Below are 25,934 nucleotides of genomic sequence, written 5' to 3'. Positions count from 1 at the left end.
CCACAGCCGTACGATGATCATCTGCAACAGAGACTTGACATGCCATGACTCGCAGTGAGGAGGAGCTCGGACTAATATCGTCTCCGTGCCACCTCCGCATTTCCCCAGCCATTGATCCTTTCTCTATTCGAACTAGTCTGAAGAACGAATGCGCGCGGACTAAATTCCCCGCCTTGTTGGTTTGCACAACTTGGTCATGTTTTTCGCGAATCACTCAGTGGAAGAAGATAGGAGAAAGTCATCATGTCGAAGCGCAACGGAAGCATAGGGATCCAAGACTTTGATAGGAATGAAGTAAGCAAATTTCAAGTCTCCACACTCTCAAAGTAACTGACAGGTGGCAGCATCCTAAACGGGTCGCGATAGCTTCAAACGCGGATCAACCAGTCGCTCACATCTCAAGACACATCAGAGCATGCACAACATGTCGCAAGCACAAGGTGATAAATCCTGGTCAATAAGCAATTTCATTAGTCCTAACAATTTTTTAGATAAAATGTTACATGGACGATGCTGGTCCTCCGTGTCGAAGATGTCGCGAAAAGAAGCTTAGTAATTGCGCAGTCAGTAAGAATCTGCAGACCATCATTGATGAGAAGACAGAGTAGGTCCATCGTCAGATACCCGCAAACAAGGCTCACAGATTACAGGCTATCAGAAGCTATGCTCTCAGATCTTGATCAAATGTACTCAGCAGTCAAGGAGATGCGAAGTCTCATGGGTTTACCTGAATTACCACCCTTGCAAGTCGCGCCGTTGATAAAAAGAAAAGAAGGCTCGGGAATGCAGACTGCATCAAACCACACACCGCAACTTGAGGATAACTACGGCCCTTCGTGCGACAATTCACCCAAGCTCACACCAGAAGACGACAGGTTGCCACATGCGCCCATCCATTCTCTTTACACCCTTACGCGGATGCGCGCCCTACGATCACCTGGAAGCGGCAACGATAACTCAGGACAAGTCATCAATGACTTTATATCCCAAGGGTTGGTAACTTTACCTGATGCTGAACGATTATTCAGTATCTATAAAGACCGATTGGACGGCTATATCTATTCTATTGGATGTCCCTATAAAACTCTGGACCAGCTTCGTCGCAAGTCTACGATACTCTGCGCTGCGACTCTCACCATTGCAGCTCTTCACGATCCAGCAGCTGACAAGGTCTACGGCGTGTGCAATTCCGAATTACGTCGATTGACTGAAAAGTCCATGCTCCAACGACAAGGCGACCGAGATTACTTCAGAGCTCTGGCCATCGCATCGTACTGGCTCAGTGATCTTTCTTGGACCTTGTCGGGCCATGCGATACGCAGGGCAGCGGAATGCAACATCCATAACAGCTATAGCCTTGCCATCAAAGACCAATCCGAAGAAACAATGGATTCTGCGCGTATTTGGTCGATTCTTTACATCTGTGATCAGCACCTCGCGATTTTATATGACAGGCCAGCAATTATACAGGATGATTGGCTTACCCAGGACTGGGAAGGCATATTGAATTGTCCTCTAGCCACAGATCAAGACGAAAGACTTATGAGTCAAGTCGAGCTGATGGGTATCCTGCGAAATATTCGACGCTTGTTCGGTCCCGACAAAGGAGAGGAAGTACCGAGGCTGTATCTCAGTCAAATAGGACACTACCATCGACAGCTAGACCAGTGGATCGCGAAGTGGACAGCTAGACTACCAGGTATGGAACTCACCTATATAACTTGGGCTCAGCTAATAATTCACAGAGGGACACCCCACAATTGGAGCCTTCCCCCGGAAAGGGGCCCTCTTCCACTTTCATCTCGCACAGCTGTACCTCTATTCACACGTCTTCCGCGGACAATCCAACACAATACCAGCACACTTCCTCGATACAGCTTCAATGGCAGTCACATCAGCATCGGCAATTATCGACATTCTCCTTACCGACCCCGACCTCTCAACAAGTATTGTCGGAATTCCATCTTACCTCTTGTCAATGACGGCGTTCGCAGCCATGTTCTTAGCTAAAGTATCTCATAAATACGGCAATGATCTGTTTAGACGTGAACAGGCTCTTGAACAGATTACACGCTTAATCCGCCATTTCCGTTCCTTGTCAATGGGCAAGTGGCATTTAGCTAATCTTATGATCCGTGGACTTGAGACAGTGACGAGTTTGCTTACCCCATCAGGCGTTGAAAAGAGCCAGGTCCAGAATCCGGTCCATTCGATACCGCTAGGGATTGAAAATGGAAATGGCTTGGGAGATATGTATGCCAATGGAAATGACATTTTCTCGGGTATAGATGGCAGCACAATACCGACCTGGGATACTCACTTTGGGTTATCGCCCATATTTGGGTTTGATCCATCTCTCCTTGATGTCGATGGGTATATGCAGTCAATGGCGATCTTTCCGAACGCGGAATGAGAGAAGGAATTCTGATTTACAGTGGTATCCATATCTATGTGTTTAACTATTTCTAATGCCATTACAACTCCCCTTGTTGTGACTATCTTACACACCACCCTGGATGCCCCGAGGTCGGTATGCACTTTCTAGATACTCCAACTCCTCATCAGTAAATCTGACCTTCAAAGCCTCAACAGCCTCAATAACTCTCTTTTCAGAGTTCAAGCCCAGGATGGGATAGCATCCCTTCTGTAGCACCCAAGCTGTAGAAACGAGAGCCATGCTGAACCCCTTGTCTGCCGCCACCTTTTCGACACGATTCACAATATCGAGATTGGCATCCGCAAACCACGTATCAGTCTTCTTATCGTTCTGACTGCGTATTGACTGGTTGTCATCCTTGTTGGAAAGAGGCTTGGCGAGTAGACCACGGGCGATGGGACTCCAAGGGATGATACCAACACCAGTGGCTTCGCAGAAGGGGATCATCTCGCGCTCTTCCTCGCGGTAGAGAAGATTGTAGAAGGGTTGCATTGAGATGAATTTGGTCCAGCCCTTGGACTCGGCGATGTATTGCATGCGGGCGAACTCCCAGGTGTACATGGAGGAGGCTCCGATATAGCGCACCTTGCCTGACTGAACGACTTCGTGAAGAGCGCGCATAATTTCCTCTGGTGGCGTCTCACGGTCTAGTCGGTGAATTTGGAGAACATCTGTAAATGTCAGTAAAGTTGAAATATATAGAGGATAAAGGTCTTACCGATGTAATCAGTGCCAAGTCTCTCCAAACACTTATCAACGGCATGGAAAACATGCTTCCTACTCAAACCCATCTGGTTGACGAGAGGCCCATCGTTGACACTGGGAGGTCTTGTACCATCATCCATAACAGGGTTGTAGATCTTGGATAGGATGACGACCTTTTGTCGAGGAATATTGAACTTTTTGAGAGCCTTTCCAATGATGACTTCTGATTCTCCATTGGAGTATGTGTCGGCGGTGTCCCAAGTGTTGATGCCATTATCATAAGCAGCCTTGAGAAGCTTCAGACCATCTTCTTCATCAAGAACCCATGGTGATCCTTGCCATTTACTTGATCCGAAGGACATGCAACCGAGAATGACCTTTGAGATTTTGAGGCCTGTGTTGCCAAGCCTGAAGTTGTTAGTGGGAGGTAAGATTGCAGTTGGTGGGTAGCTTACTTGACGTATTCCATCTTGTCCATTTTGATGAATTGTTGTTCCAAGTAACGGTGTGTACAAGTTTGACTCTAGAATGCGTTCACAGATAGATTGCTATTAATATTAAATGCTGCTGATCTCTTATTGCCTTGTGGATGACTCCGCTCTACGCTGATATCACCGAGCATCTCCTCTTCCCCGCATCGTGTAACAAGTTGATCTCCGTATCGCCATACGATCGGCCATCGCTCCAATTGGTCAATTGCTGGTGCAAAGTGGATTTCCGTTCGGGACCAAATCCGCCGAAATCGTGGGGAAATAGTTAGAAAGCGATCGTTTGGAGTTGTCGTCTTAAACACCAAAGACCGATATTGCAATCCTGTACCACACAAGGAGCTTACATCCAACTCAAGTCAAATTCACCATGGCACCAAATCTCCAGACACTTTCTATCCCTTCAGCCACAGTGCAATCGCACGCCTCAAACCTTTTGCAACTTCCAGACAAGACTGTACTATGTACCTGGTTCGGTGGTTCTCAAGAAGGTCTTCCAGATATCTGTATCTGGCTATCTCGACTTGAACCAGGATCTTCCTCTTGGAGTACCCCACAAAAGGTGTCTTCCGATGAGAACAGGAGTTGTCAGAACCCTGTCTTGTTCAGAGCACCACACAACGGAGAACTATGGTTGCTGCACACTTCCCAAGATGCTGGTAACCAAGACGGAGCTTTTATACTTAAGCGCACATCATCAGATGAGGGTAAAACGTGGTCCGAGGCCAGTCGTTTGCTTCAAGATATGACGGGCATCTTTATTAGACAACCCATTGTCATCAACAACGAAGGTGCTTGGGTCCTGCCGGTCTTTTACTGTCGCACGGAGCCTGGACATAGATGGATCGGAAGTGATGATATTTCTGGCGTTCTCTATTCTCAGGATAATGGCGCTACATGGAAAGAGAAGCAAGCGCCTGGCAGTGTTGGAGCTGTTCACATGAACATCATCCCTCCAGCCTCTGGCCAGTCAACATGGGCCGCTTTCTACCGTAGCCGGTGGGCAGACAACGTCTACCGCTCAACATCCCAGAACGGAATAGACTGGGATGAACCACAAGCCACTTCTCTTCCCAACCCCAACAGTGGCATCTGTGCTGCACGTCTCTCCTCAGGCCATGTTGCACTTGTGTTCAACAGATCTAGCGCATCGGCAGATACGCTCAAGCGCAAAGGTCTCTATGATGACATCACCCCCGAAGACGATAAGCGACCGAACCAGGTTACCAAGTCTGGAAAAGATGCGATTTGGGGAACTCCCAGAAAGACATTGACACTTGGGATTTCACAAGATGAGGGGTTGACTTGGAGCGAGCGTGTGCTCGAGGACGGTGATGGGTTCTGCGGAACGAATAGTTCTTCAGGACAGGAGAATAGGGAGTTGAGTTATCCTAGTATTTACATTGAGAAAAAAGGCGAGACAGATGTAGCTCATGTGGCGTATACGTGGCATCGACAGCATATCAAGTATGTTCAGATTGAGGATGTGGAGGGATGGGTTAAGTCCAAGTAAGGACTTTAAGTCATATATTTAATAAAATCCCACTGAATCCAAGCTACTTCAAGAATCAATGCTTGATGGGTTGTTCCACAGCTACGATGACCTCGAAAAGTGTGCAGCTTTGTTAACAGTCAATACACAGTAACAACTATCGTAGGGCACGCCTATCCACTCTGCAAACCAGAAAAATGTTCATGCACTTATGAAGTGGACTGTCTACCTTCGGATCACTTCTTGACGATCATTGAGGCAACTCAAAAAGACACGAAGTTCAGCGACTCTATACCCTATACTTGATGGCTATGATTTTTACTTAGAAAATATGCTGTAGTTCTGTTATGGTTATCTTTCTGATGTTTAGATCTATGTTCGGGGTGTTGGCCGGTTTGAATCCACGTCACATTGAGCCAATTGGATTTCTCACCGCGTCGCCAAACTGTTCCCTAGCACCTCGGTTGGTCCGAAATGATAGCGGCTTACAGGGCATCAACAGCGGCAACAGTTCCGCTGTAAGTCTAGCACCGGATAGGTAGATTGCAGTGCCTGGAACAAAGCCTCTAGGCTATATATCAACTATTGTTGTGACTGAACCATAACGACAACCAATTCACATCAACATTAATCATACACATCTTCATTCACAAAAACTCATACTCCAATCAATTCCACAATGGCTCAAACAAAAAACAATATTCTCATCACTGGAGGTGGAGGCTTCATCGGCCAAGAGTTGATTGTCTCCCTTCTAAAAGAGTTACCCAACGCCAGCTTCACTCTGACGGATATCATCACCCCATCCGTTCCAAAAGGCGCAGAATCTCAAGTTACTTCCCTCAAAGCGGATTTGACCGACCCTTCATCTGTCAAGTCATTACTATCCAACCGTTTCAGTCATGTCTATATCCTTCATGGCTTGATGTCAGGTGGTGCAGAGGCGAATCTAGATCTCGGTCTCAAGATTAATGTGGACTCTGTCCGGACAATACTCGATGTCTTGAGGACCGAGCATCCTGGCACCAAGGTCATATTCGCTAGTTCCTGCGCTATATACGGCAAGACAGACCTCGTGACAGAATTTGGAACCCTGCCTCAGCCCAAGAGCTCCTATGGCATTCAGAAATTGATGGTTGAGCTTCTCATCAACGATTACTCTCGCCGTGGGCTTCTTGATGGCCGTATAGTCAGGCTACCCACCGTTATTGTACGCCCGGGTGCACCTTCAGCCGCTGCATCTAGCTTTGCGTCAGGAATCGTGCGTGAATCACTACAAGGTGTGAAGAACATTCTTCCTGTCAGCCGCGACCTTGAACTCTGGGTTTGTAGCCCGGCAACAGTGATCAAGAACTTGATCAAGGTCAAGGATGTTACCGCGGAGAAGTTTGGATCTTCAAGAATCGTTAATTTCCCCGGTATTACGGTCACAGTGCAGGAGATTCTCGACGCGTTGAAAGAAGTTGGTGGCCAAGACGCATTGGCTCAGATCGAGGAAAAGAATGACCCCGCCATTGAGGCGATTGTGGCTAGTTGGCCAGCGAGGTTTGATGTTTCCAGAGCATACGGACTTGGACTTGATGCCGATGGGACCGTGTTAGATGCTGTTAAAGCGTTCAAAGCAAAGATGGCATAGCTTAATCGAATACAAAAGTGCCAGCACCATGATAAATGTGTCAATTTCCCACACTTTGTTTGCATCGCCTGGTTACTCTAGCGTGGCACATGATCCTTGTAATTGTTGCCTGGTTATTTTTGCTATCAAAAACTAAACATTTTGCTTCGTTGAGACAACATCATCGAAATCCGATCATTTTGCTGTTACCTGGTAGTTAAGTTCGGCGACGGGGTTTGATATGCATGACTTCTCCTTAAGGATCCGCGATACATACACAAATACAAATGAACGGATGATTTTGCTTGGTATATCAAGATGTTTTACCTACTAATATATGTCATAAAACGATGTATGCTAACAGGGACAGGTCTATCGCTAATGGAATCGCCTTTACGATATAACGCTCAAAGCTTTGATAGTAACCGCCCGCTCATCTCCACCGATCCATTACCCACCACCAAGTGATCAACATCCAGTGAGTTGATCAAATTAGGCTTGGCTTGACTCAGAGAAGTGATGCCGCATAGACGCATCGAAGTCTCGAGTTCATCTTTAAGAACTAGTAATGGTTAGCAAGCAGCTCCAATGCAGTAAAAGAATACATACTATGACACAGATGTTCAGCACCATCTTGACCGTGAATAAGAGAGTACAAGAACGGACGTCCGATTCCGACAGCTGTAGCTCCAAGACAGATGGCCTTGAGAATATCAGAACCTCGCTCGAAACCCCCGTCGATATAGATTTCGAGCTTGTCGAACACCTCGGGGCAATTCTTTCTCAGCTCGAGCAAGACCAGGATACTCGCTTGGGCGCTGGATACAAGTTAGCTCTGCCCGGACAACAATGGAGAGTAGCTTACCCGTCAAGTGATCTCCCGCCGTGGTTACTTAGAAGAACACCTTCTACTCCATATTCAGCGGCCTGAATAACATCTTCCGCCGTCTGGACACCCTTGAGAACAATTGGTAAACCTCCACTTGCTTCGCGAATCCATCCTAAGTCATCCCATGAAAGGGATTTGTCGATATACTGCGCCATAAGACGGCCGAATCCGCTTCCCTTCTTATCCTTACTGCTTTCGCCGCCACTGATGGCTGACTTGACTGTTTGCTCTTGTGCTGCTCTCTCATCGGCTTCTCGTTTACCGGGGACAGGCGCATCAACCGTGACAAAGATGGCCTTGACACCAAGGTCACTAACAGTCCTTAACAACTCGACAGTCTTTGAATGATCTGAGTTGACATAAAGCTGGAAGAAAAATGGTTGTGATGATGGAGCTGCTTTGACAATAGACTTTAAGGAGAAGGAGGCATTGCTCGATATGCATTGTATGATACCTTCACTGGCAGCAGCACGGCTAAGTGCTAACTCTCCGTCAGGGTGTGCAAGCCTGGCCATGGCAGCAGGAGAGATGAAGAAAGGTGCGTTGCTATCAAGACCAAGAATATTGGTCTTGAAGTTGATGTTGGAGACGTTCCTCAAGATTCGCGGCCTAATCATGAGTCTCCGGACCAATTCTTTGTTCTTGCCATGGGTGATAAGATCTGTGGCGGCGGACGAGTAGAAAGCCCATGTTTTAGCAGACATGCTGTCTCTCGCTGCCTCTTCAAAGTCTCTGGCACTGAGTATTGAGTCAAGAGGAGGGAGTGTTTTTGTCTTTTGTGTGGTTGGGAATTCGTTCGACTGTGCTGGTGATGTTGGGGGTGGCACGGGATCGACCTCGACTATCTTGGATTCTGTTGGGAGGCTTGAGGCAGTGGATTCGAGAAACCCAATTAATCTGTCGTTGGGTAGATCTTCGATAATGTCGGGCGCGTGAACATCGTTGTAGATATCTGTGGCATCGGAGCCAGCAGAGTTCAATAACACTGTCCACCATAGTTAGTCTAGAGAAGTACGAAGCGTCCCTCATGAACCTACCATCTGGGCCACCCGGATGCTGATTAATGAAATGTGTAATATCCCAAACTTTGGAATGTACAGCAATCCAACAATCGTCAACAGTATTGTGCTGCTTGATCTCTGCCAAGGATACAATTCTTGTCTCCATTGAAGTCTCCATGATGGTCGATTCGACTATGTCTGCTTTTCCGATAATACAATGATCAAACTTGGAGAAAACAAATACACAAGTTATCGTCTAAAGCTAAGCTGAGCTCGAAAATAAGCTAATCTCGGAAGCTGAATTAGATCCTAGGTTCCTAATGCCGCTGGCCTGTTTTGCCCTAGATTGACCGAGTCTCGCGCTGAGGTCACGGAGAGCTCTCCTATTGGTTAGTTTGTTCCTCTCGGCTTTGACCCCGGATTTCCGGTCCCCTCCGCTCACACTGAAGAACTTTGGAGATAGGGCGGGGATCTGCTACATACATTCTTTACAATCACGGTTAAAAGCAGTATCTTGATCTAACATCTAGCTAGAGCAAACACTAAATCTCAAATCACCAAGTCATCAAAATGGAACGCAGCACAATTCAAGCCAAGTCAAAGCCTCTCCCTCCAGGAGTCTATACTCCGGTCGTCACACTCTACAAGGCAGATGACCCCAGTCAAGAGGTAGACCATGAAGCTATGCACATACAGTGCCAGGCCCTGATCAAGGCTGGTATGCATGGTCTTGTCTACCTGGGAACCAATGGTGAACTAGTCCTCCTTTCTCGAGAAGAGCGAAAAGCCATCATCAAGACCGCTGCTCAGGCTGCAGCTGCTGTTGGCGGACCAAATTACCCAATTGTGGCTGGAATCTCGGCACAGTCTACTCAAGAGTCAATCCAGAACGCCAAAGATGCAGCTGAAGCCGGTGCTAACTTTGGCCTGCTTCTCCCTCCAAGTTACTGGGCCAAGGCACTCCCCAGTCCTGCTATCATCGCCTATTTCAAGGAGGTGGCGGCTGCTTCGCCGATCCCTATCGTTATCTACAACTTCCCAGCGGTCACATCAGGGATTGATCTGGACACCGATCAACTGGCTACGCTAGCTGCTGAGCCAAATATCGTAGCGGTCAAGCTTACATGTGGAAACGTCGGCAAGGTCACTAGATTAACCGCTCTCTTCTCCCACGGACAATTCGGCGTGTACGGTGGAAGCAGCGATTATCTCGTGCCCACCCTCTACGGTGGCGGAAGTGGTTGCGTGACAGGCATGGGCAACATATTCCCTGCCAGTACAGCAGGAGTGTATGACCTGTGGAAGGCCGGAAAGAATGACGAGGCGAACAAGCTTCAAGGTCTGGTGGCTCATGCGGAGTGGGCCTGTAAGAAGGGGATTGCTAATACTAAATATGGAGCATGGCACTTCTTTGGTCGGGAGATCGGTGTCGACAATGAGACATCATGGCAGATGAGGAGACCATACCAGCCCCTGGATGATAAGGCAAAGGAGTGGACTCTTAAGACCCTTAGTGTACTTGCTGATACTGAGAAACAAAGGAGATAATAAGTAGGCAATAGTCATTGATCATAAAAATTCCATGTTTTACATACCGGCGTGCCATGGACGTAATGTGATTGTTAAACGACATATCGCAATGCTTGTAGTAGAATTGACCGAACGCATTCACATTCATGATGTTGTCTGGTCCTGAGATAGACTCGCCACCATGATAGATCCTGAAAGTCATGGCTTAGGATTACTTGCCTATCTTGCCGCATGCTAGGACACATGCCTTGTACTCATCGGACCATCTCAATTATAAACGACGCATCATGAGAACCGGTCATATGTCCGTTCATGATACCATATTACAATGATGCACACTTACAACTATATTGCAATATCATCAGTAGAACAATAACTGACGATGCGTTGTTCGGTCATCGATCCTACTGGTCAGTTCTGTTCATGGAGGCACCATGACTCAAACCTGAAGCATATTCCCCTAGTGCAGAACAAGCTTCCCTGGCCCTGGGCAATCCTTCCCCAGATTCGTTACCCCATACCCCGCACACACCAAGTGGTTCTTGTCCAACTTTCTGGATCCCATAAATTAACATCTTGATACCCCAGACTTTCAATCTCATTCAACACAGGGACTCAGCCTCCATCAGCCATCAAACAAAGAGTCAAGTAGAATTTGCTCAAATGGCTCCACGAAGCAATTCGCTTTCTGATCAGAAAGACATTGAGGCCGTCCACCTCGACAATGTCAATCCGGCCAACAACAACAATGGCCTCTCAGCTGAAGACTTGGAGTTCGTCGCCAACTTCCCCGAGGAAAAGAAGAAGAAGGTCTTGTCAAAGATCGATGTATGTTTCGCGAACAGGTCGATTAATATCTCAAAGCTGACACTTGCAGTGGCGACTAATGCCCATGTTGGCTATTCTGTACCTTGTCACATATATCGACAAGGCCAATATTGGAAACGCAAAGATCGAAGGAATGTTGCCAGATCTCAAGATGACCGGAGAGCAATACAACATCGCTCTATCCATTTACTTTATTCCTTGTAAGTTCAACTAGAGCCTACTCATCCTCAGTAAATGCTAACACAACCAGACATTTTGGCTGAGGTTCCTAGCAACATGATCCTCAACAAGTTTGCTAAGCCTTCTCAGTATATGGCTACCATCATGTTTATCTGGGGTATTGTTGTGGTATGCACTGGCTTGATTCACAACTTTGGTCAACTTTGCGCTATTCGAATCCTTCTTGGTCTTTTTGAGTAAGCATATCATTTCACAATATTATTCATCTACTAACAATTTAGGGCCGGCTTCTTTCCAGGTGCGATTCTTATCATTTCGAAATGGTACCTTCCAAACGAGACGCAACAACGAGTCGCCCTCCTGTACACTTCGGCAGCCACTGGTGGTGCTTTCTCCGGACTTTTCGCCTATGCAATTGCCAAGATGGACGGTGTCGGTGGTCAAAATGGCTGGAGGTGGATCTTCTTCATTGAAGGTATCTTCACAGTCATCATGTCCTTCGTCACGTACTTCTTCCTCATCGATTCACCCACGCTTTCCTACTGGCTCACCGACGAGGAGAAACGATATCTCACACTCCGCCAAGCTTCTAGGAGAGTCACCAACTCGGGAGAGTACCGAGAAAAGACTTTTGACAAGGGTGCTTTGTTCTCCGTTATCAAGGATTGGAAGATCTACCTTTTGACGATTATGTCCTGGTCCAACGCTGCACCCAACTATGGTCTCAAGTTTTCTATGCCTTCCATCACCAAGGGCATGGGTTTCTCGTCTAGTAACGCTCAGCTTATGACCATTCCTCCCTACATGTGTGGAGCTATTTCTTCATATCTTATTGCGCGAGCTGCCGATCGCTACAAATGGAGAATGCCCTTTATCCTGGGACCCCAACTCTGCATCATCATTGCGTTCTCAATCTTGATGACTAAGGCGGAGTTTATCACAGAGAATCTTGGAGTTTGTTACTTTGCAGTTTGTCTTGCTTGTTCGGGCATGTATCCTATTCTACCTGGAGTCAGCGCCTGGAACATCGACAATACCCTCAACCCGACAAAGCGAGCCATCAGCATCGCATATTTGGCTTGCGCAGGTACTATTGGTGGAATATACGGAAGTTACATCTATATCGAGAGCGAGAAACCCAAGTACACCACTGGATATGGCGCCTCTTTGGGATTTGCTGTTGCTGGTATCCTTGCAGCTGTTTCCCTTGAGTCAGCCTTGGTCATGATTAACAAGAAGAGGGCCAAGGTGAGTGAGGCTGAGATTCGAAGCAAGTACACGGACGATGAGCTTGAGGATATGGGTGAACATAGCCCCCTTTACCGATACAAGCTGTAGTGGAAGGTTATTACACAGGATGACCTCAGGAAGATAACGATAAAGAATGTGTATCGTGTTATTGATTCTAATGACAAAAGAAATGATATATTTGTTCCCATGGTTGTGGTTCATCCGAAGATATTTGTTGTTTTAACAAGTCGTGATTGGACCCTGAACAATGCTTTTATATGAAGTAAAGAACCAAAACACAGGAAAGCTCAACTGCAGGCTTCATCGCACAGAGTGATAAACCCCTACAGGCCGTTTGTTAGCACTTACTCGGCCAATGCGACCAGAGTTACTTACTAAGTCCTTCCCCGGATGATCCTTACAGTCGCTGGAGAGAGGGAAATATCGCTGAACAGACCATAGAAAGCTAATAGGGCTGTAATTGAAGACAAACTTCGCATCGGGTGCTTCTTCACGATAGATGGCAAGATTCTCTGGAAAATCTTAGTTGCTTAACATTACCCTATTCCGGTGGATAAAGCCGTATTTACCTTCAAATAGGCCTGTGAGCTCAGAAATGTTGGATCCACGGATCCCGAATCCAACGCCAGCGGCGTGCCAGTCAACACCTTCAACATTCTCGGCAAATTAAGATCCGTTAATCTCAGGGCCTCGCCAGATTCCTTGGTAACGCTTAGCAAATCCAATAACCAGTTTCTAAGGACTATCAGTAAATTCACACCTCGAACATTGTATCCTGCTTCGCGCATCTCACGTATGTTGTCCGCAATTTGTTTCTCCGTCAAAATAGGGTCAGCACCTTGTTCTTTCACATACTTGTGTCGACCAGGGAGTCCGCTGGGATACATGGTCAGATTAAAAAAACTGCTTGTTCATTAATGATAGAGTAGACTAACATGTAGACGACATTGACCTCGCCGCAGCCGTATTCCGCAAAGGCGACACTGAAGGTGGTCGCGATAACGAAGAGAATCTTTAAAACGAGCATCTTGAGGTTAAGTTTGTCGATGATAGTGAGTAGCTTGGTTGTAGCAGGGACTGGTGTAGATTTATGTGTTCCGTCTGGGTCTTATGGTCGTTATATACCTTGAGGCTCACGACTTACTGTCATTCAATCACGAATGATGAAAACACATTTTAGGAATCACAATGTTAGTTTCAGCGGCAGCAGCATTGAATCATAGGCAATCTTTTCAGAACTAGTAACCTGGGTAGGTCTTCATGATATCTTATCAGAATTTCAAAGGACCTTTACTTGCTGAATTCTCCAGGTGTATGACAGTCAAGTGACGCGTTTACCCAAGACTTGCTGAATCACCCATCCAAACCCCATTTAAATTAGTGTGACAATGATCAAGAAGCCTTTCCTCATTGAGTTTCATCTCTATCGGCAGCCGTAGCCTCCGACTCCGACGCGAGTGGCGTATGATCGACGTCTAGGTATTAGACCAAGTTCAATTCCGACCTGTTGTGTTTTCACCTTTATCGCGAGAGTGGCTAGTGGGTTTTAGTAATGATTCATACGCGATTGAAAACTTTAATAGCTAGACGTATAAAGCTGCCACCCGCGACTGATGTGCATGTGAATGAATCAGTTATTTACCCTCAAGAGTCGCAGTGACAATGTCTGAGCTCAAGCCCATCACAATTTATATTCACAGTAAGATGTCAGTTTTGATTGAGAATGATTACTAGCTCTAATTTAGTGGCTAGGTGCTGGCCCCAACCCTTTCAAGGTGATCATCGTTCTGGAGGAATTAGCTCTCCCATACGCAAAGGTGCGCCACTGTTTCGATTGCATATCAGTCAAGTGGCTCACTCATTACTAGGTTGTCGTCGATGACCCGAAAGAGGACTGGTTTGTTGCAATCAATCCTAACGGTAGAGTACCGGCTATCAATGACCCCAACAGCAATATCGTGCTCTGGGAGTCTGGCGCCATCATGGAATATCTAGTTGAGACATACGACGTTGACAAAAGGTTGTGCGCTACAAACCCTTCAAGTAAATGGGAGATAAAACAGTATCTAAACTTCCAAATGTCTGGTCAGGTATATCGTCAACCCTAAGATGATCCGTTATATTTGTTAACCCGCTTTGCCCAAGGGTCCTTATTATGGCCAAGCCATGTGGTTTCACAAATGTCCTCAAGACATCCCTATTGCGAAGCAACGCTATGCCGGAGAGATCCTCCGTGTTATCAGTGTTCTTGATAAGATTTTGAAAAGCAAGAAATATCTTGTTGATGGCAAACTGTAAGTATCGACGTTCGTAGGTAACTCTACAATTGAGGCTAATGGACGCATTGAACAGGACGTATGCCGATCTAGCATTTCTGCCGTGGAACCGAGTTATTAGCCAGCATCCCTTATTTGAAACATCTTTGTGGGAGGGACATGATGTCGTGCACCAATACCCGAACTTTTCAGCTTGGCATGAACGTCTTAACAATCTTCCATCTGTAAAGGCTGCCTACAATTAACGTACGAGGTCGAAGTCTTCACGGCTAGAGATTTATAACATCAGCAAGCTTGCATACTGAACAAATAATTGTATTAGAGCTAGTTATAATTTCAACTATTTGGATCACCCCTCAACAGGTTTCTTTATTGGGGACGCAGAGCAGTCCTTTCTGAATCACTCCACCGACCATGTATGTACTGCCGAACTGTCTTCCCCCAAAATGCAGCGGGGACAGCAAGAGTGCCAAGGACACCTATAAGGACGGAAAGAAGAACAGTGGGCTCGACAATGTGGTTCTCCTGGACCCAAGGAGCAATGCCAGTACCAATTCCAAACCCGACCATGTTGCTAGTGAACAGTTGCACAGCCTGAGCCGCTGCAGCCCATTTAGGGAATGCTTCGGTGATCCATAGAGTAAAGGCGACATTGCCTGTTAGATAGCTGATAATGCTTAGAGCAGAAGTGACATAGATCCAGGTTGTGGGCCAGCCTCGCATGATTGTTAGACCATTGATCAAGACACTAGCCATTCCAGTGATGACAGGGACAGCGAATAGAGCCAGGTAAACTTCCGCATGTCGAACGCCTCCTGTGCGGAAACTATGATAGCGAGTAAACCATGTTGCAAAGGGACCCATCGCTGGGAAAGCCAACAGAGAGCCAAGTATGCCTGAGACAGAAAGATAGGCATTAATTGCCTTTGGATCATTGATTCCTCCTTCCAACATGATGGCAGTGAACTGAGTAAGATTTAAGAAGATCACACCACTAAGGATTACCCCTGCGAGAAGTGAGACCCAAAATGTGAGGGGGTTGAGGATACATAAGAGCATTTGTCCATAGGTAGCTGCCGCAGACTCCCAATTCGTCCCGGGCGCTCTCGAGACTTTGAAGTGGGAGCAAAACGACGAAGTGGAGGGTATATCAGGTAAAGGTTTCTCATTTCGTAGAGCCTCAACCTCGTCCCACCCTCCATAGATTTCTACTTTCTCTGAGCCGCTTTGGATCAAGACCCTTCCGTCCAGTGCAACAGGCGGTCGGAGAAAGAAGGTTTCTGGAACAAAGATGAGAACCAGTATGAGAGCAATAATGCATGGAGCGAGCCAGACTCGGTAGACACATCGCCATGTCGAGGTCAAGTCCGTGGTATAAGGCAGTACCAAGGTTGACAATCTAATGGCAGCCGATCCAAGACACCAGAATAGAGATAACGCAGTAGGGCGCTCGTGTATGAAAGTGGCATCGATAAGGATCAGAATTATCTATCTGAGTTAGTCCTACCCTTCTTCTGCAACAAAACCTCGTTACGTACCATGCCAGTCGCTGATCCAGCTGCCAATCCTTGAAGGCAAACAGAAGCAAGCAACTCAATAAAATCTTCCACGTACCCAGCCCACAAGGTTGAGAGGACTGTGATGACAGCCGCGCTGACTAAAACCGGTCGTCGACCAATCGCTGTAGATAAAGGAATACTGATGAGAAACCCAAAGCCTGTGAACAGTGTCATGGCGGAGGACAGTGACTCTACTCCAAACGGAGCAGTGTCCTATAGATGTTAGTGGGAAACCACATAGTTATCACTAATCTTACCTTGTTCTTGAACTCATCTGTAATTGCCCGAATCAACAGGCCAGGCAAGTTTAAAGCAAAAGACGCAGAAATAGAGAGGGTTTGCAAAGCACAAAACGCTAGGAGTCGCTTTGTCGATGACCAAGTGAGTGGATCACGATAGGATCTGCTCGGGATAGGTAGTCTGAGAACGCGACCATTAGAAGACACAAAGAAAACACTGCCTGCAGTGGGTAGAGATTCGCGTTTAGCGGCTGTAGGGCTTGACGGAGACGGCATTGTGGTCAAGGATGTTGACATAGGAAATGATTCTTAGTGAGTGGCATGCTTTTCGAAATAGATACTGGGGAAAACTGGAGATTTATTAATCTGGCACTCGTTAATCGAGCAGAACATGTCGAGAGGTCATAAAGATAAACAAAGTTTCGTTACATCAAACGTATGTTACTGCTAACCTTAAAAAGGATGCTATTTCCAAAGGGGAGCTATGCAATTAGACTGCGGGCGTGTTTGAGATTTTAACCTTATGATTGGTGGTGTTTGAGCTTCACATCTTTTAGTCTGGTTTTCGTAGTGCCGAAACAAGGGTTTGAATGATTGATTCATCTTACGAGGCCAGGGTGACGCTGTTAGAGCCCAACATCAGACAAGGGATGTTTTATAGTAGACTCTAACGGCCTGTCAGTGGGATAAACTATTTCTCAAGAGTTGAGCTTCGCCCTCCGCGGAAACTATAAGTGCGTTAAGTAATCCTTCGACGGGCTGAACCTCAAGTGCCGAAGGCGCCGCTTAGTTCAGGGATGCTGGTCAGTGCTCGGATGAAACCGAATGGGAACGAGGCGCTTGGAAAGATCATGAGCCTAATCATGGGTATCAAATACCCATGACAGGATGTCAATTATAATAGGATATCTTGCCTTGACTGTTATTGCGGCCACCGACAAGGGAAGAGCAGAGAGTTGATCTCGGGCTTTTGGAAGTTTTGAGTGCCCGCTAGAATGTCACAGCCACCGGCAAATCTTACCAAAGCTAGGGTGAAGCGGACACATAATGCAGATCGCAAAGTATAACCATGAGTGATTACAAATTGACCGTCGCAGATCATATGACGTTTAGCCAATAGGCTAAGAGCGCTTGGTCACTTGGTATCTGGACGTTGGGCTGACAGAAACGGCATGGACACGACACTTGGTATCGCAATATTGCTTAGATGCCGAGTGTGACGCTGAGCAATTGATGATCCGTTCCAGTCCGAGTGCTACCCTGCATGTCGATCAGTGTTTGGTAAAACTCCTGGGACGGTTTGGAGCATGGATCTTGGCCCAGTAACACGACAACAATTGAGCTTATCAGATAACGGTATTTACTCAAAGTGTGTTCTAAAAATGGGAATACATCTTGCAATCATATGCTACGATGATTTGTGAGCTAGAGCCACCGCGTGATTATTTTACTTCTCATGAACGCTACATTCTTAGAGCACACTAGATGATATAGATCCAAAGCAATGTTGAACTCGTATTCTATACGTGCTAAACTAGAACTGAATGGATACCTACTCAATTACCGCGCCCTCCTAGCCAAAAGATAAGGATGCGTGTTTTTCATTGAGCCAACTACAGGTTTGTAGCAAATCCAAGCTCATAAGCAAATCCAGTAACAATCTTGGAAAACTCAAGCATGTGACTGAAGTTCACGGTGTCAATGGTATCCTTGTCAGAGTGGATGTAAGGGCTGCTGTCTTCAAAGCTTGACTCAAATGCGAGAGCTGCAGGGTAACCAGCTCGGGTAGCAGAAGCATGGTCGGAGCAACCGTAGCCACACTTGGAGTCGACGGTAGGAAGAGAAGAGTACTGCCGTCAAGTTAGTCGGTAATCCTTTATTGCTTGTGAGTTTACTTACAGCAGCAATGACCTTCTTGAGGAAGGCGCTGAGACCAGCATCGACGTTATCAGTGATGATACCGGCAACAGCCTTGGTACCAGGCTTGACGTAACCAGTCATGTCCTGGTTAAGCATAGCCTTGACGGGGCGACCCTCACGCTTGTACTGGTTGAAGATGGCGCCACTACCGAGAAGACCGGCCTCTTCACCAGAGTACCAGTGGAACTCGATGGTGTTGGGAGCTTGACCCGAAGCAACGCGGGAGTCGCTCAAGAGGACACGGAAGGCCTCGAGAATGGTAACGGTTCCAGAACCATCGTCATCTACACTAGTGAGCTATTGTCATGTGAGATATGGATTAAGACTCACCAGCACCGGGAGCGCGACCTGCAGTTGGGTTGCGGCTGTTGACAGAGTCCTGGTGAGCACCAACAACGATAGTAGAAGCGCTCTTTCCGGGAATAGTAGCGATGATACTGGGCTGACGCCAAGTGTGCTTGAACTTGGCAACCTTAACACCCGTGGCTCCACTAGCAGAGATGATGGACTCGACCTGCTGGAACAACCAATCGGCGGACTGTTCTCCATAGGCAGATGTGTAGTATCTGTTGTAAAAGTTGGAGAAGGTCGTCAGAGTGGTGCGCAGGTTAGCCTGGCTCAGCTTGGGCAACAAGGCCTTGACGGCGGTAGACTGAGCGACAGCGCTAGGGAAGCTAGCGAGGAACTGAAGGCTATAGCCAACTTCATCGAGGTCAGTGATGTCGATAAAGTGCTTGTGTTCCTGTAATAATTAGAAAGGATACTCGGTATGAGGTAGAGTGTCACGAACAGCTCTCAACGCCCACTTCTCCTCTTGGGTAACAGTGCGGACGTCATCGGGTCCGAGCTCGATCTTGTAGAGCTTGGTCTCACGAGACTGGCGAGGCTCAATGGCGGCAGCATTTGACAGCCCCAAAAGGGCGGTAAGAGCGACAGTGGCACGCATAGCAGAGAAAGCGAGGTTGACAATCAAGTTGAGTCGAAGTTGCTAGAGAAACTTGACTTGGTAGACTTGAGATGTGTTGAGATAAGACTGAGTATATATGGAAAGTATGTTTGTTCCTCCGAATATCTACGTTAGGAAGGCGCACAAGCAAGAGCCCGAGCGTCAATACATCGCCGAGTCCATTGTGGCAGGAGGAACAATGGATAACCAATTGAGACACTGACCTCATATGTCTTGCCAATGTGACCTTCACAAGTTCCAGTTAGACGATCTACAGAATAAGCATAACAATCCTGTGGACCTTCCTCTATTTTCCTTCAATGCCGTGCGATAGTGTCTCTGCTATATAGAGTCTGTGGTATTGACGGGCCGCTTGTGCATCGGCATTGCTCATTCTGGCAGGTCGCTAATCACTTAGTGAGGTACTTTGTCAAAGCTTGGCATTGGTGCGGGGTTTGAAACATGGTTCTTGTAGCCATGTCTTTGGCTGACGAGAAGGTATTCCGAGTATGATTGGTTGAGGAACTTTTGACCGCGATTGCGTAGTTCAAACGATGAATGAGGAAGCTGTGTTGATAGTTCTTATCTACCTATCAATCTATTCCTTGGCCGACTAGTCAGTTTCTGTATGCTTAGCTCCGGATACATGACTTGGGATAAGTCACTTGGTGAGGACACATGAGTGACACCAGCGACGAAGATAAGATAAGAATTTCTACGATATAATCAAAGTTCAATCCTATTGTTGACTCGGTAGAACATCTCTTCTCTCCATCCGAGAAAGCCGATATGAGCAGCAGCTGGCCCAACAATCGGCTGTGCAATTAACACTGCCAAAGAAGCAGTCACAGTTTCCTTGTTTGTAATGTATCCAACACGTCTGAGATCCAGCGTACGATAGATACTATGTACGAGAACAGAGACGCCATTGAGGAACATATCGCGCTGTAAGAATTCCGCAATTCTGGTGTTTGGGTTGGAACTTGTCTTCCCAGAGACCAGGTATCCAATAGTGCCAAAAACACTTGAGACACTAAGATTCGGATCAAACCATATCTGATAGAGTGACCAGAGATGAACGCCTGCAGCGGTCACCGCTCCGCCTGCATAGATATATCTCAACAATGAACGAGATGGGTCCTTTTCCTTTGTAACCTTGCCACTTGCCTTTGATTCGTTTGGGCTGGAATGAGTAGCTGAGCTGCCCTCCACCTTTCGTAGAACAGTTGTTACGCCAGCAGTGATCAAACCAACGTAAACTGGGAACGGCTGCCAGAAGGCAATCAGTTTCTGCCAAGTGGCCTTGTCGTTCCATGGCCATATCATGAGTGCAGTAGGGATGACGAGTCCAAGTGCCAGTCCCGGAACAGAAGCTTTAACGGTTTCAACATCAATGGAGCGGCCAGTGACAGTGGAGATGCCGTCGATGACAATCTGTTCGCATACTGATATCATGTGATACAAAGGCGCAATTCGCCCAATTCCCTGGAGCTGATAAATGGAGCCAAAGATGGATGGGCTATTTGAATCTGTTAATAATGTATTTCCATGATTGGGTTTGTGTGTTGTAACTTACAACGAGGTAGGAAGACCCCTTGAACCGACCCGGTAACTTTCTAGAGTCCAGTCAAGAGTAGTCGATACTAATAGAGGGGTGAAGGCGATCCACTGTAATCTTGCGGTCCGGTTCTCTGGTTGAAGAAGAACTCCAAAGACAGCTCCCAGAGCCGCCAAAATCTTATCTATTGCCACTACTCCTGTGTAGTGAGTCACCAGGGCACCACCAGCGAAGCTAGTTGGTATTTGTAGCGGAAGAAGCACCTGGTTCGCTAGCTTGAATAGTGCACCTTGGCTCAATACACCTAGGCCTAAGAGGGAAGTCGAAGAAAAGGGCCTGGCAGGCAGCTGATCGGTGAATGGTACTGAGTGTGCTTTCTCAGGTATGGGAAGATTGTGCACGTGAGTGCCATCAACAAACTTGCGGCCGGCAAGACGCATCGCAGTATTGGTGTTAATGAGGCCAGAAAGTCTTGGGGCGATGAATGCAAAGAGGGGTGTCGCCATAGCATGCATTTGTTGATTCTTGTGAGCATCGTCAACAAGCCATTGTACTCTGTCAAAGCGCTCATCTTGTACCGCACTGAACGCAGCTTTGATTTCGGAGTCGCTCCAGTTAGGGCATCCAGAAAGAAGGTGATTTATAAGAGATGCAGCGGTCTCGATAGCACCGTTTCCTCCATGGCCAGTCAAAGGCTCGAACTAAGCTTTGGTTAGTATGTGAAAGCAAATGAGAAGTTTGCAGACAATACCTTGTGAGCTGCATCACCTATGGTAATAATCCGATTATAATGCCACTTTTGGAAAACCCATTCATGTAGTGGCGTTAGTGTCGAGTTGGTCCTGGCCTCGTATAGATCACCAAAGGTGATTTCAGGAGTGATTTTATCAGATGCATGCTCCTGAGCAAGCTTTGTCTCATCCTCTTTCGTGTATTTCGGAATATCATTGCCATATAAAGGAACAAGTAATTTAGCGAATAGGAACCAGTACCACTTTCCACCAGGTCCACTCATCACCAGATATGAGAATTTGTCGTTGTAGACGTAGTGCGTTCCTTTTGTTAGTTCGTCGATAGGATGTGAGATACCAAAGATGCACTTGTAATAGCACGGTACCTTTGACCATTCGTCGTCAGGAAAGTAACCAGGCGATGCTTCATTGCCAATGCGCCACATTTCTTTCCGCACAGTACTGTAAATACCGTCCGCTCCGACGAGGACGTCTCCTTTGAATACCTTGCCCTTGTCGGTTGTAACTTCGATACCTTTGTCCACTTCCGAGACAGAATTGACAGCTTGACCAGGATGTATCGAATCTTTCGACTTTAGATTGTTGTACAAGATCTCCAAAAGGGACTGCCTGTCAATGAAGACGGTTGGATAGCCATGTCTACCCGGAATTAGAATAAATGATAGATTATTAGCTCTCACTAGACACACCTTTCTTCCAGCAGCTGATGGACATTCTTGTGATGTTTAATAATAGAGCCATCGGGATTTCGTATGTAGGAATTGTTCAGTGGGTGATCAACCAGTGACAAAAGCTCATCCGCACATCCCAACTGATCAAGGATTCGAAGTCCATTTGATTGGAGGCCGATACTGGCGCCTACCTGCGGCGCAATTCTTTCGTATGATTCGAGTAAAACATAGTCTATATCAGCCCTTTCAAGCATGTTGGCGAGGGAAAGGCCGGCTATGCCTCCTCCTGCAATTATCACTTTAGGCTTCGAATTGTCCATTGTATAAGGAATTTCAAAATAGGTTAGTGTGTTGAGGACGGAAGCAGGAACACGTTCTGATTATGAGAAGTACGAATAATTAATGTGCTGAAAGGATGCTCTCCTATTTGTATGTGACCTGCCTGTCGCTACAACGGACATTACCGATGACCGATTTTCGGATACTCGGGTTACAACGAAACTAAATTCAACATGATAAATGGGTCTTGAAAAAATGATCGTCGCTGATATGGCCGTTAAAACGCGGCGATTGATCCTTGCGCAGGGTATTCGTCATGAAATACAGTTCTGGCATGGAAAGCTCCACAGACGAAACTTTGGCTTCAGCAAAATACTACCATGAGAGTAGTAGATTCCACATTTGCCGAGGCATCGAAGCGAGATTCACTGCCAAGCAAGCATGGACCCTGATATATTTACCTTGACGAGTCACTTTATCATTGGACACACAAATGTCGTTAAAACGAAAACGAAACTCTATTGGGTCCGCGGACTTTCCATTGACCCCGAGGCTGGCCTAATATTCGTCATGAAATACAATACTTTTACTCAAAATCTGGTATCGACAGGTGCATACGATTAACAAATATATAAAACCTAAATTAGCATCTCATAGTATGATTTCGCTCTATAGATGGGCGATAATTTGCAACTTAAGCTAATAGAACATATCCATCATCACGACATCTACCCCATGATGCGTTATTTTCGGTTGCGAAATACATGAGACTACCCCGGCCTCGCTTCAAGCCAGTAGAAAGCCTCTGTCAACAGGCCGAATCTCTTCCAAACACTCTAATGATGAGTGACGTGTCACAAGACCAAGACGGCTGGAAACCTGCTCTGGCTGAAAATATCAAGGTGATAAAAGGATCTCAGCATGTTCAAAAGGATATTTTGGTTAAAGATTGTATCTTTCGACTAGATATTGTCAGACATCACGGCCGAGATGATGTTAACGACTACCTGTTGCAAGATGTGAGCCAGGAAGCGAAATTTCCTGATGAGATCAAAAGTGAAGCACTCGAGAAGCAGATTGAAACAGAAATCAAGGCTCGTGAAGAACGAGAAATAGAAGAACGAGACGCGCAGGCAGAGGCCGAGAGAGACAGTGAGAGCATTGGCATGACAGTGGTAAGTCCCTTGATTTATAGAGAACATTCTTTTCAGGCTAACAAGATAAACAGATGCACACTATGCTTCCATTCACAAATTTCTTCTGCATTCTTCTTATGTAGTGTACTGTGACCCTTGAACGACTCAATTGTTATACAGATTTGTATATTCCGGTTGATAGGGTAGTCCGACTCCGTAGGGCCAAAATTCATAATCCGTAGCCACGTCATCGACCCGGACCGGTGCTTAGTATATCTTCCGATCTTCTTGATGTTGAAATACAAATACTCACACCGTTGCGATGAATATTTGTCATAGAAAGAATAAATCAAACTCTTGCAAATTTCCCTCGTCGACGCTTCAGAATGGCAGCTTCAGTATCAAAAACAGAACACAAGCCACGTGACATCATCTTCCGGAACTATTCTTTCGAACAAGCATCGAACTATGCCGAAGGACGACTTGGATACTCAGACAACCTCATTGAGTTCGTCTTGAAACAGCATAGTTCAACTGGTGGTCAAAATGGAGTCGTGTTAGACGCCGGATGTGGACCTGGTCTAGCAACTCGAATGCTGGCACCGCACTTTGATGTCGCTTATGGCGCCGACCCGGGGAACAGTATGATCGAGAAGGCTAAACAGATCGGAGGGTCATCCAAAGCCGGTACTCAAATCGTATACAAGATGAGTAGTGCTGAAGAAGTTGACAAGATCGATGGTCTCGATCATTCTTCGGTCGATCTCATCACAGCAGCCACTGCGGTATTTGCTTCTCAGATTCCTGATTTTGAAACATATGTGACTGACACTTCTATAAGGCTCATTGGTTTGAAATGCCAAAATTCTGGGAAGCAGCTGCCAAGTTGTTGAAACCGGGTGGTACCGTTGCCATATGGACAGTTTTCAGGAAATCCGGTATGCTAAGCAACTCACCTATTAGCTATCCTGTTAACACTATTAGATACGTTTGGTGACAACAAAGTACAGGCTCTTATTGAAGACTTGAGAGAAAATGTGCTTGCTCCGTACAACTCAGAGGGCAGTCAACTTACGCACGACGGATATGTCAACCTCGTCATGCCTTGGGACGACCCGGCCACTGCTTCATTGTATGACCGTCAATCGTCTACCCGCCACGAACTCAGTGCCAAGGATGGGTATTTTCCTAAGACCTACATGATGGACAGTAAACCTAGTGATATTCCACTAGACGAGGCACTTCAAAGGTTCGACAAACTAGTCAATAGTTTTGGGGCGGTCAATCGTTGGCAACAAGCCAATCCTGAGTTGATTGGAACGAAAGACGACATTGTTAGGATTTTGATGAATAAGCTGCGAGAGGCAGCCGAAGAGAATGCAGGGTCACTGGATTTGTCAAGCCTGGCAGAAAGATTTGCAATCGCGGTTATTATTGTGAAGAGGGTATGAGTATCGATATCTGCGTGTTTCTTGTTACTATAGGTCCCTTTGATCGTGAAACACTGTCTTTATTGGAATAAGCCTCATCAGAAAGAAATAGCAGTGTTTGGTTTAAAAGCTCTTCCTACCTACCAAGAACCGTCAAATAGTATGACTTGTGAAGTTGCATTCCTTAAAATCTTTACCGATTTGAGATAACACCAAGAAGTACATTTCAAGCAATTTCAACAAGGGGTAGCCATTCTGTAAGCAATAATCTGATCCTAAATAATGTACGTTGTTGTTGGTACTGAATATTGCAACCCTGTTCACAAGCCCTCATTGGATCGCTTCGTTATTCAGATGCAACGTTGTGCCAACCCTTGGCCACGTCCTCTTTTCGTGATAAGTGACAGATAACTGACAAAGCTTTCCTGGCCATAATTCCATAAAGGAAATGTCTTACTGCAGAATCGCGCCACCTACGCAATTTCAGATACTTTAATTCAATATCCCGATCAAAATGACGATAAAGGTGTTCAGTAATGGCACTGAAGGGTTTTCAGTCCACGGGCTTCGTGTAGGCATTAGCTGATAATGAAAGTGACTGCATGGATGCAGGGAAGCATGAGCCCACATATTCTAGCGAGCGCAAACTTGATGAAAATAAAAAGCAAATTATCCATAACATCGTCCGAGGAAAACAGTCAATCAGGAGCCCCTGAGAGGCACATAAAATGAATGGCGCAACCGAAACGCGG

At 46.4% G+C, this 25,934-nt stretch overlaps 14 protein-coding genes across 14 annotated transcripts; 8 read left to right on the top strand and 6 right to left on the bottom strand.

Annotated features, from left to right (window-relative positions):
- The first annotated feature begins 5 nt into the window (after nt 1–5).
- EDB82DRAFT_59013 (uncharacterized protein) lies at nt 6–2,457 on the top strand. Its single transcript, XM_025730207.2, has 5 exons — nt 6–294; nt 345–440; nt 492–604; nt 651–1,699; nt 1,746–2,457. The coding sequence occupies exons 1-5, from the start codon at nt 244–246 to the stop codon at nt 2,411–2,413; spliced, it is 1,977 nt and encodes a 658-aa protein (XP_025589355.1). The 5' UTR covers nt 6–243; the 3' UTR covers nt 2,414–2,457.
- EDB82DRAFT_457031 (NADP-dependent oxidoreductase domain-containing protein) lies at nt 2,456–3,740 on the bottom strand. Its single transcript, XM_025730208.2, has 3 exons — nt 3,598–3,740; nt 3,156–3,550; nt 2,456–3,108 (listed from the first exon to the last, which is right to left on the bottom strand). Exons 1-3 carry the CDS (start codon nt 3,618–3,620, stop codon nt 2,501–2,503), a joined length of 1,026 nt encoding a protein of 341 aa, XP_025589356.1. The 5' UTR covers nt 3,621–3,740; the 3' UTR covers nt 2,456–2,500.
- A 186-nt stretch (nt 3,741–3,926) lies between these two features.
- On the top strand, nt 3,927–5,188 carry EDB82DRAFT_487750 (BNR repeat-like domain-containing protein). The gene has a single exon (XM_025730209.2). The coding sequence runs from the start codon at nt 4,001–4,003 to the stop codon at nt 5,141–5,143; it is 1,143 nt and encodes a 380-aa protein (XP_025589357.1). The 5' UTR covers nt 3,927–4,000; the 3' UTR covers nt 5,144–5,188.
- A 511-nt stretch (nt 5,189–5,699) lies between these two features.
- Nucleotides 5,700–6,786, top strand: EDB82DRAFT_487749 (uncharacterized protein). The gene has a single exon (XM_025730211.2). It carries the CDS (start codon nt 5,802–5,804, stop codon nt 6,756–6,758), a length of 957 nt encoding a protein of 318 aa, XP_025589358.1. The 5' UTR covers nt 5,700–5,801; the 3' UTR covers nt 6,759–6,786.
- A 244-nt stretch (nt 6,787–7,030) lies between these two features.
- EDB82DRAFT_441200 (FMN-dependent dehydrogenase-domain-containing protein) lies at nt 7,031–8,937 on the bottom strand. The gene is made up of 4 exons (XM_025730212.2): nt 8,664–8,937; nt 7,603–8,611; nt 7,347–7,555; nt 7,031–7,299 (listed from the first exon to the last, which is right to left on the bottom strand). Exons 1-4 carry the CDS (start codon nt 8,803–8,805, stop codon nt 7,145–7,147), a joined length of 1,515 nt encoding a protein of 504 aa, XP_025589359.1. The 5' UTR covers nt 8,806–8,937; the 3' UTR covers nt 7,031–7,144.
- Nucleotides 8,938–9,101: 164 nt separating this feature from the next.
- Nucleotides 9,102–10,212, top strand: EDB82DRAFT_487747 (uncharacterized protein). Its single transcript, XM_025730213.2, has one exon. It carries the CDS (start codon nt 9,198–9,200, stop codon nt 10,173–10,175), a length of 978 nt encoding a protein of 325 aa, XP_025589360.1. The 5' UTR covers nt 9,102–9,197; the 3' UTR covers nt 10,176–10,212.
- A 453-nt stretch (nt 10,213–10,665) lies between these two features.
- On the top strand, nt 10,666–12,603 carry EDB82DRAFT_533010 (major facilitator superfamily domain-containing protein). Its single transcript, XM_025730214.2, has 4 exons — nt 10,666–10,985; nt 11,035–11,185; nt 11,236–11,401; nt 11,447–12,603. Exons 1-4 carry the CDS (start codon nt 10,821–10,823, stop codon nt 12,501–12,503), a joined length of 1,539 nt encoding a protein of 512 aa, XP_025589361.1. The 5' UTR covers nt 10,666–10,820; the 3' UTR covers nt 12,504–12,603.
- On the bottom strand, nt 12,582–13,443 carry EDB82DRAFT_533009 (uncharacterized protein; the record flags this gene model as incomplete). The annotated part of the gene is made up of 5 exons (XM_065609259.1): nt 12,582–12,739; nt 12,792–12,928; nt 12,986–13,063; nt 13,177–13,292; nt 13,352–13,443. 5 exons carry the CDS (start codon nt 13,441–13,443, stop codon nt 12,704–12,706), a joined length of 459 nt encoding a protein of 152 aa, XP_065465649.1. The 3' UTR covers nt 12,582–12,703.
- A 627-nt stretch (nt 13,444–14,070) lies between these two features.
- Nucleotides 14,071–14,990, top strand: EDB82DRAFT_571668 (glutathione S-transferase). The gene is made up of 5 exons (XM_025730216.2): nt 14,071–14,115; nt 14,169–14,233; nt 14,285–14,506; nt 14,562–14,710; nt 14,769–14,990. Exons 1-5 carry the CDS (start codon nt 14,079–14,081, stop codon nt 14,935–14,937), a joined length of 642 nt encoding a protein of 213 aa, XP_025589363.1. The 5' UTR covers nt 14,071–14,078; the 3' UTR covers nt 14,938–14,990.
- Nucleotides 14,991–15,061: 71 nt separating this feature from the next.
- EDB82DRAFT_520724 (major facilitator superfamily domain-containing protein) lies at nt 15,062–16,766 on the bottom strand (the record flags this gene model as incomplete). Its single annotated transcript, XM_025730217.1, has 3 exons — nt 15,062–16,180; nt 16,231–16,464; nt 16,509–16,766. 3 exons carry the CDS (start codon nt 16,764–16,766, stop codon nt 15,062–15,064), a joined length of 1,611 nt encoding a protein of 536 aa, XP_025589364.1.
- Nucleotides 16,767–17,943: 1,177 nt separating this feature from the next.
- Nucleotides 17,944–19,657, bottom strand: EDB82DRAFT_441191 (uncharacterized protein). Its single transcript, XM_025730218.2, has 4 exons — nt 19,201–19,657; nt 18,741–19,152; nt 18,390–18,694; nt 17,944–18,340 (listed from the first exon to the last, which is right to left on the bottom strand). Exons 1-4 carry the CDS (start codon nt 19,354–19,356, stop codon nt 18,104–18,106), a joined length of 1,110 nt encoding a protein of 369 aa, XP_025589365.1. The 5' UTR covers nt 19,357–19,657; the 3' UTR covers nt 17,944–18,103.
- A 425-nt stretch (nt 19,658–20,082) lies between these two features.
- Nucleotides 20,083–22,796, bottom strand: EDB82DRAFT_533005 (uncharacterized protein; the record flags this gene model as incomplete). Its single annotated transcript, XM_025730219.2, has 4 exons — nt 22,356–22,796; nt 21,666–22,305; nt 20,933–21,615; nt 20,083–20,875 (listed from the first exon to the last, which is right to left on the bottom strand). The coding sequence occupies exons 1-4, from the start codon at nt 22,655–22,657 to the stop codon at nt 20,083–20,085; spliced, it is 2,418 nt and encodes an 805-aa protein (XP_025589366.1). The 5' UTR covers nt 22,658–22,796.
- A 437-nt stretch (nt 22,797–23,233) lies between these two features.
- On the top strand, nt 23,234–24,017 carry EDB82DRAFT_58949 (uncharacterized protein). Its single transcript, XM_025730220.2, has 2 exons — nt 23,234–23,791; nt 23,845–24,017. Exons 1-2 carry the CDS (start codon nt 23,381–23,383, stop codon nt 23,893–23,895), a joined length of 462 nt encoding a protein of 153 aa, XP_025589367.2. The 5' UTR covers nt 23,234–23,380; the 3' UTR covers nt 23,896–24,017.
- Nucleotides 24,018–24,065: 48 nt separating this feature from the next.
- Nucleotides 24,066–25,413, top strand: EDB82DRAFT_487735 (S-adenosyl-L-methionine-dependent methyltransferase). The gene is made up of 3 exons (XM_025730222.2): nt 24,066–24,537; nt 24,594–24,690; nt 24,737–25,413. Exons 1-3 carry the CDS (start codon nt 24,139–24,141, stop codon nt 25,201–25,203), a joined length of 963 nt encoding a protein of 320 aa, XP_025589368.1. The 5' UTR covers nt 24,066–24,138; the 3' UTR covers nt 25,204–25,413.
- Nucleotides 25,414–25,934: the final 521 nt, after the last annotated feature.

The sequence above is a fragment of the Fusarium venenatum genome (assembly GCF_020744135.1).
Source record: "Fusarium venenatum strain MPI-CAGE-CH-0201 chromosome Unknown EDB82scaffold_1, whole genome shotgun sequence".
Lineage (NCBI taxonomy): Eukaryota > Fungi > Ascomycota > Sordariomycetes > Hypocreales > Nectriaceae > Fusarium > Fusarium venenatum.
The sequence above is the reverse complement of the archived record's forward strand: the minus strand, read 5'-3'. Positions and strand labels throughout refer to the sequence as shown.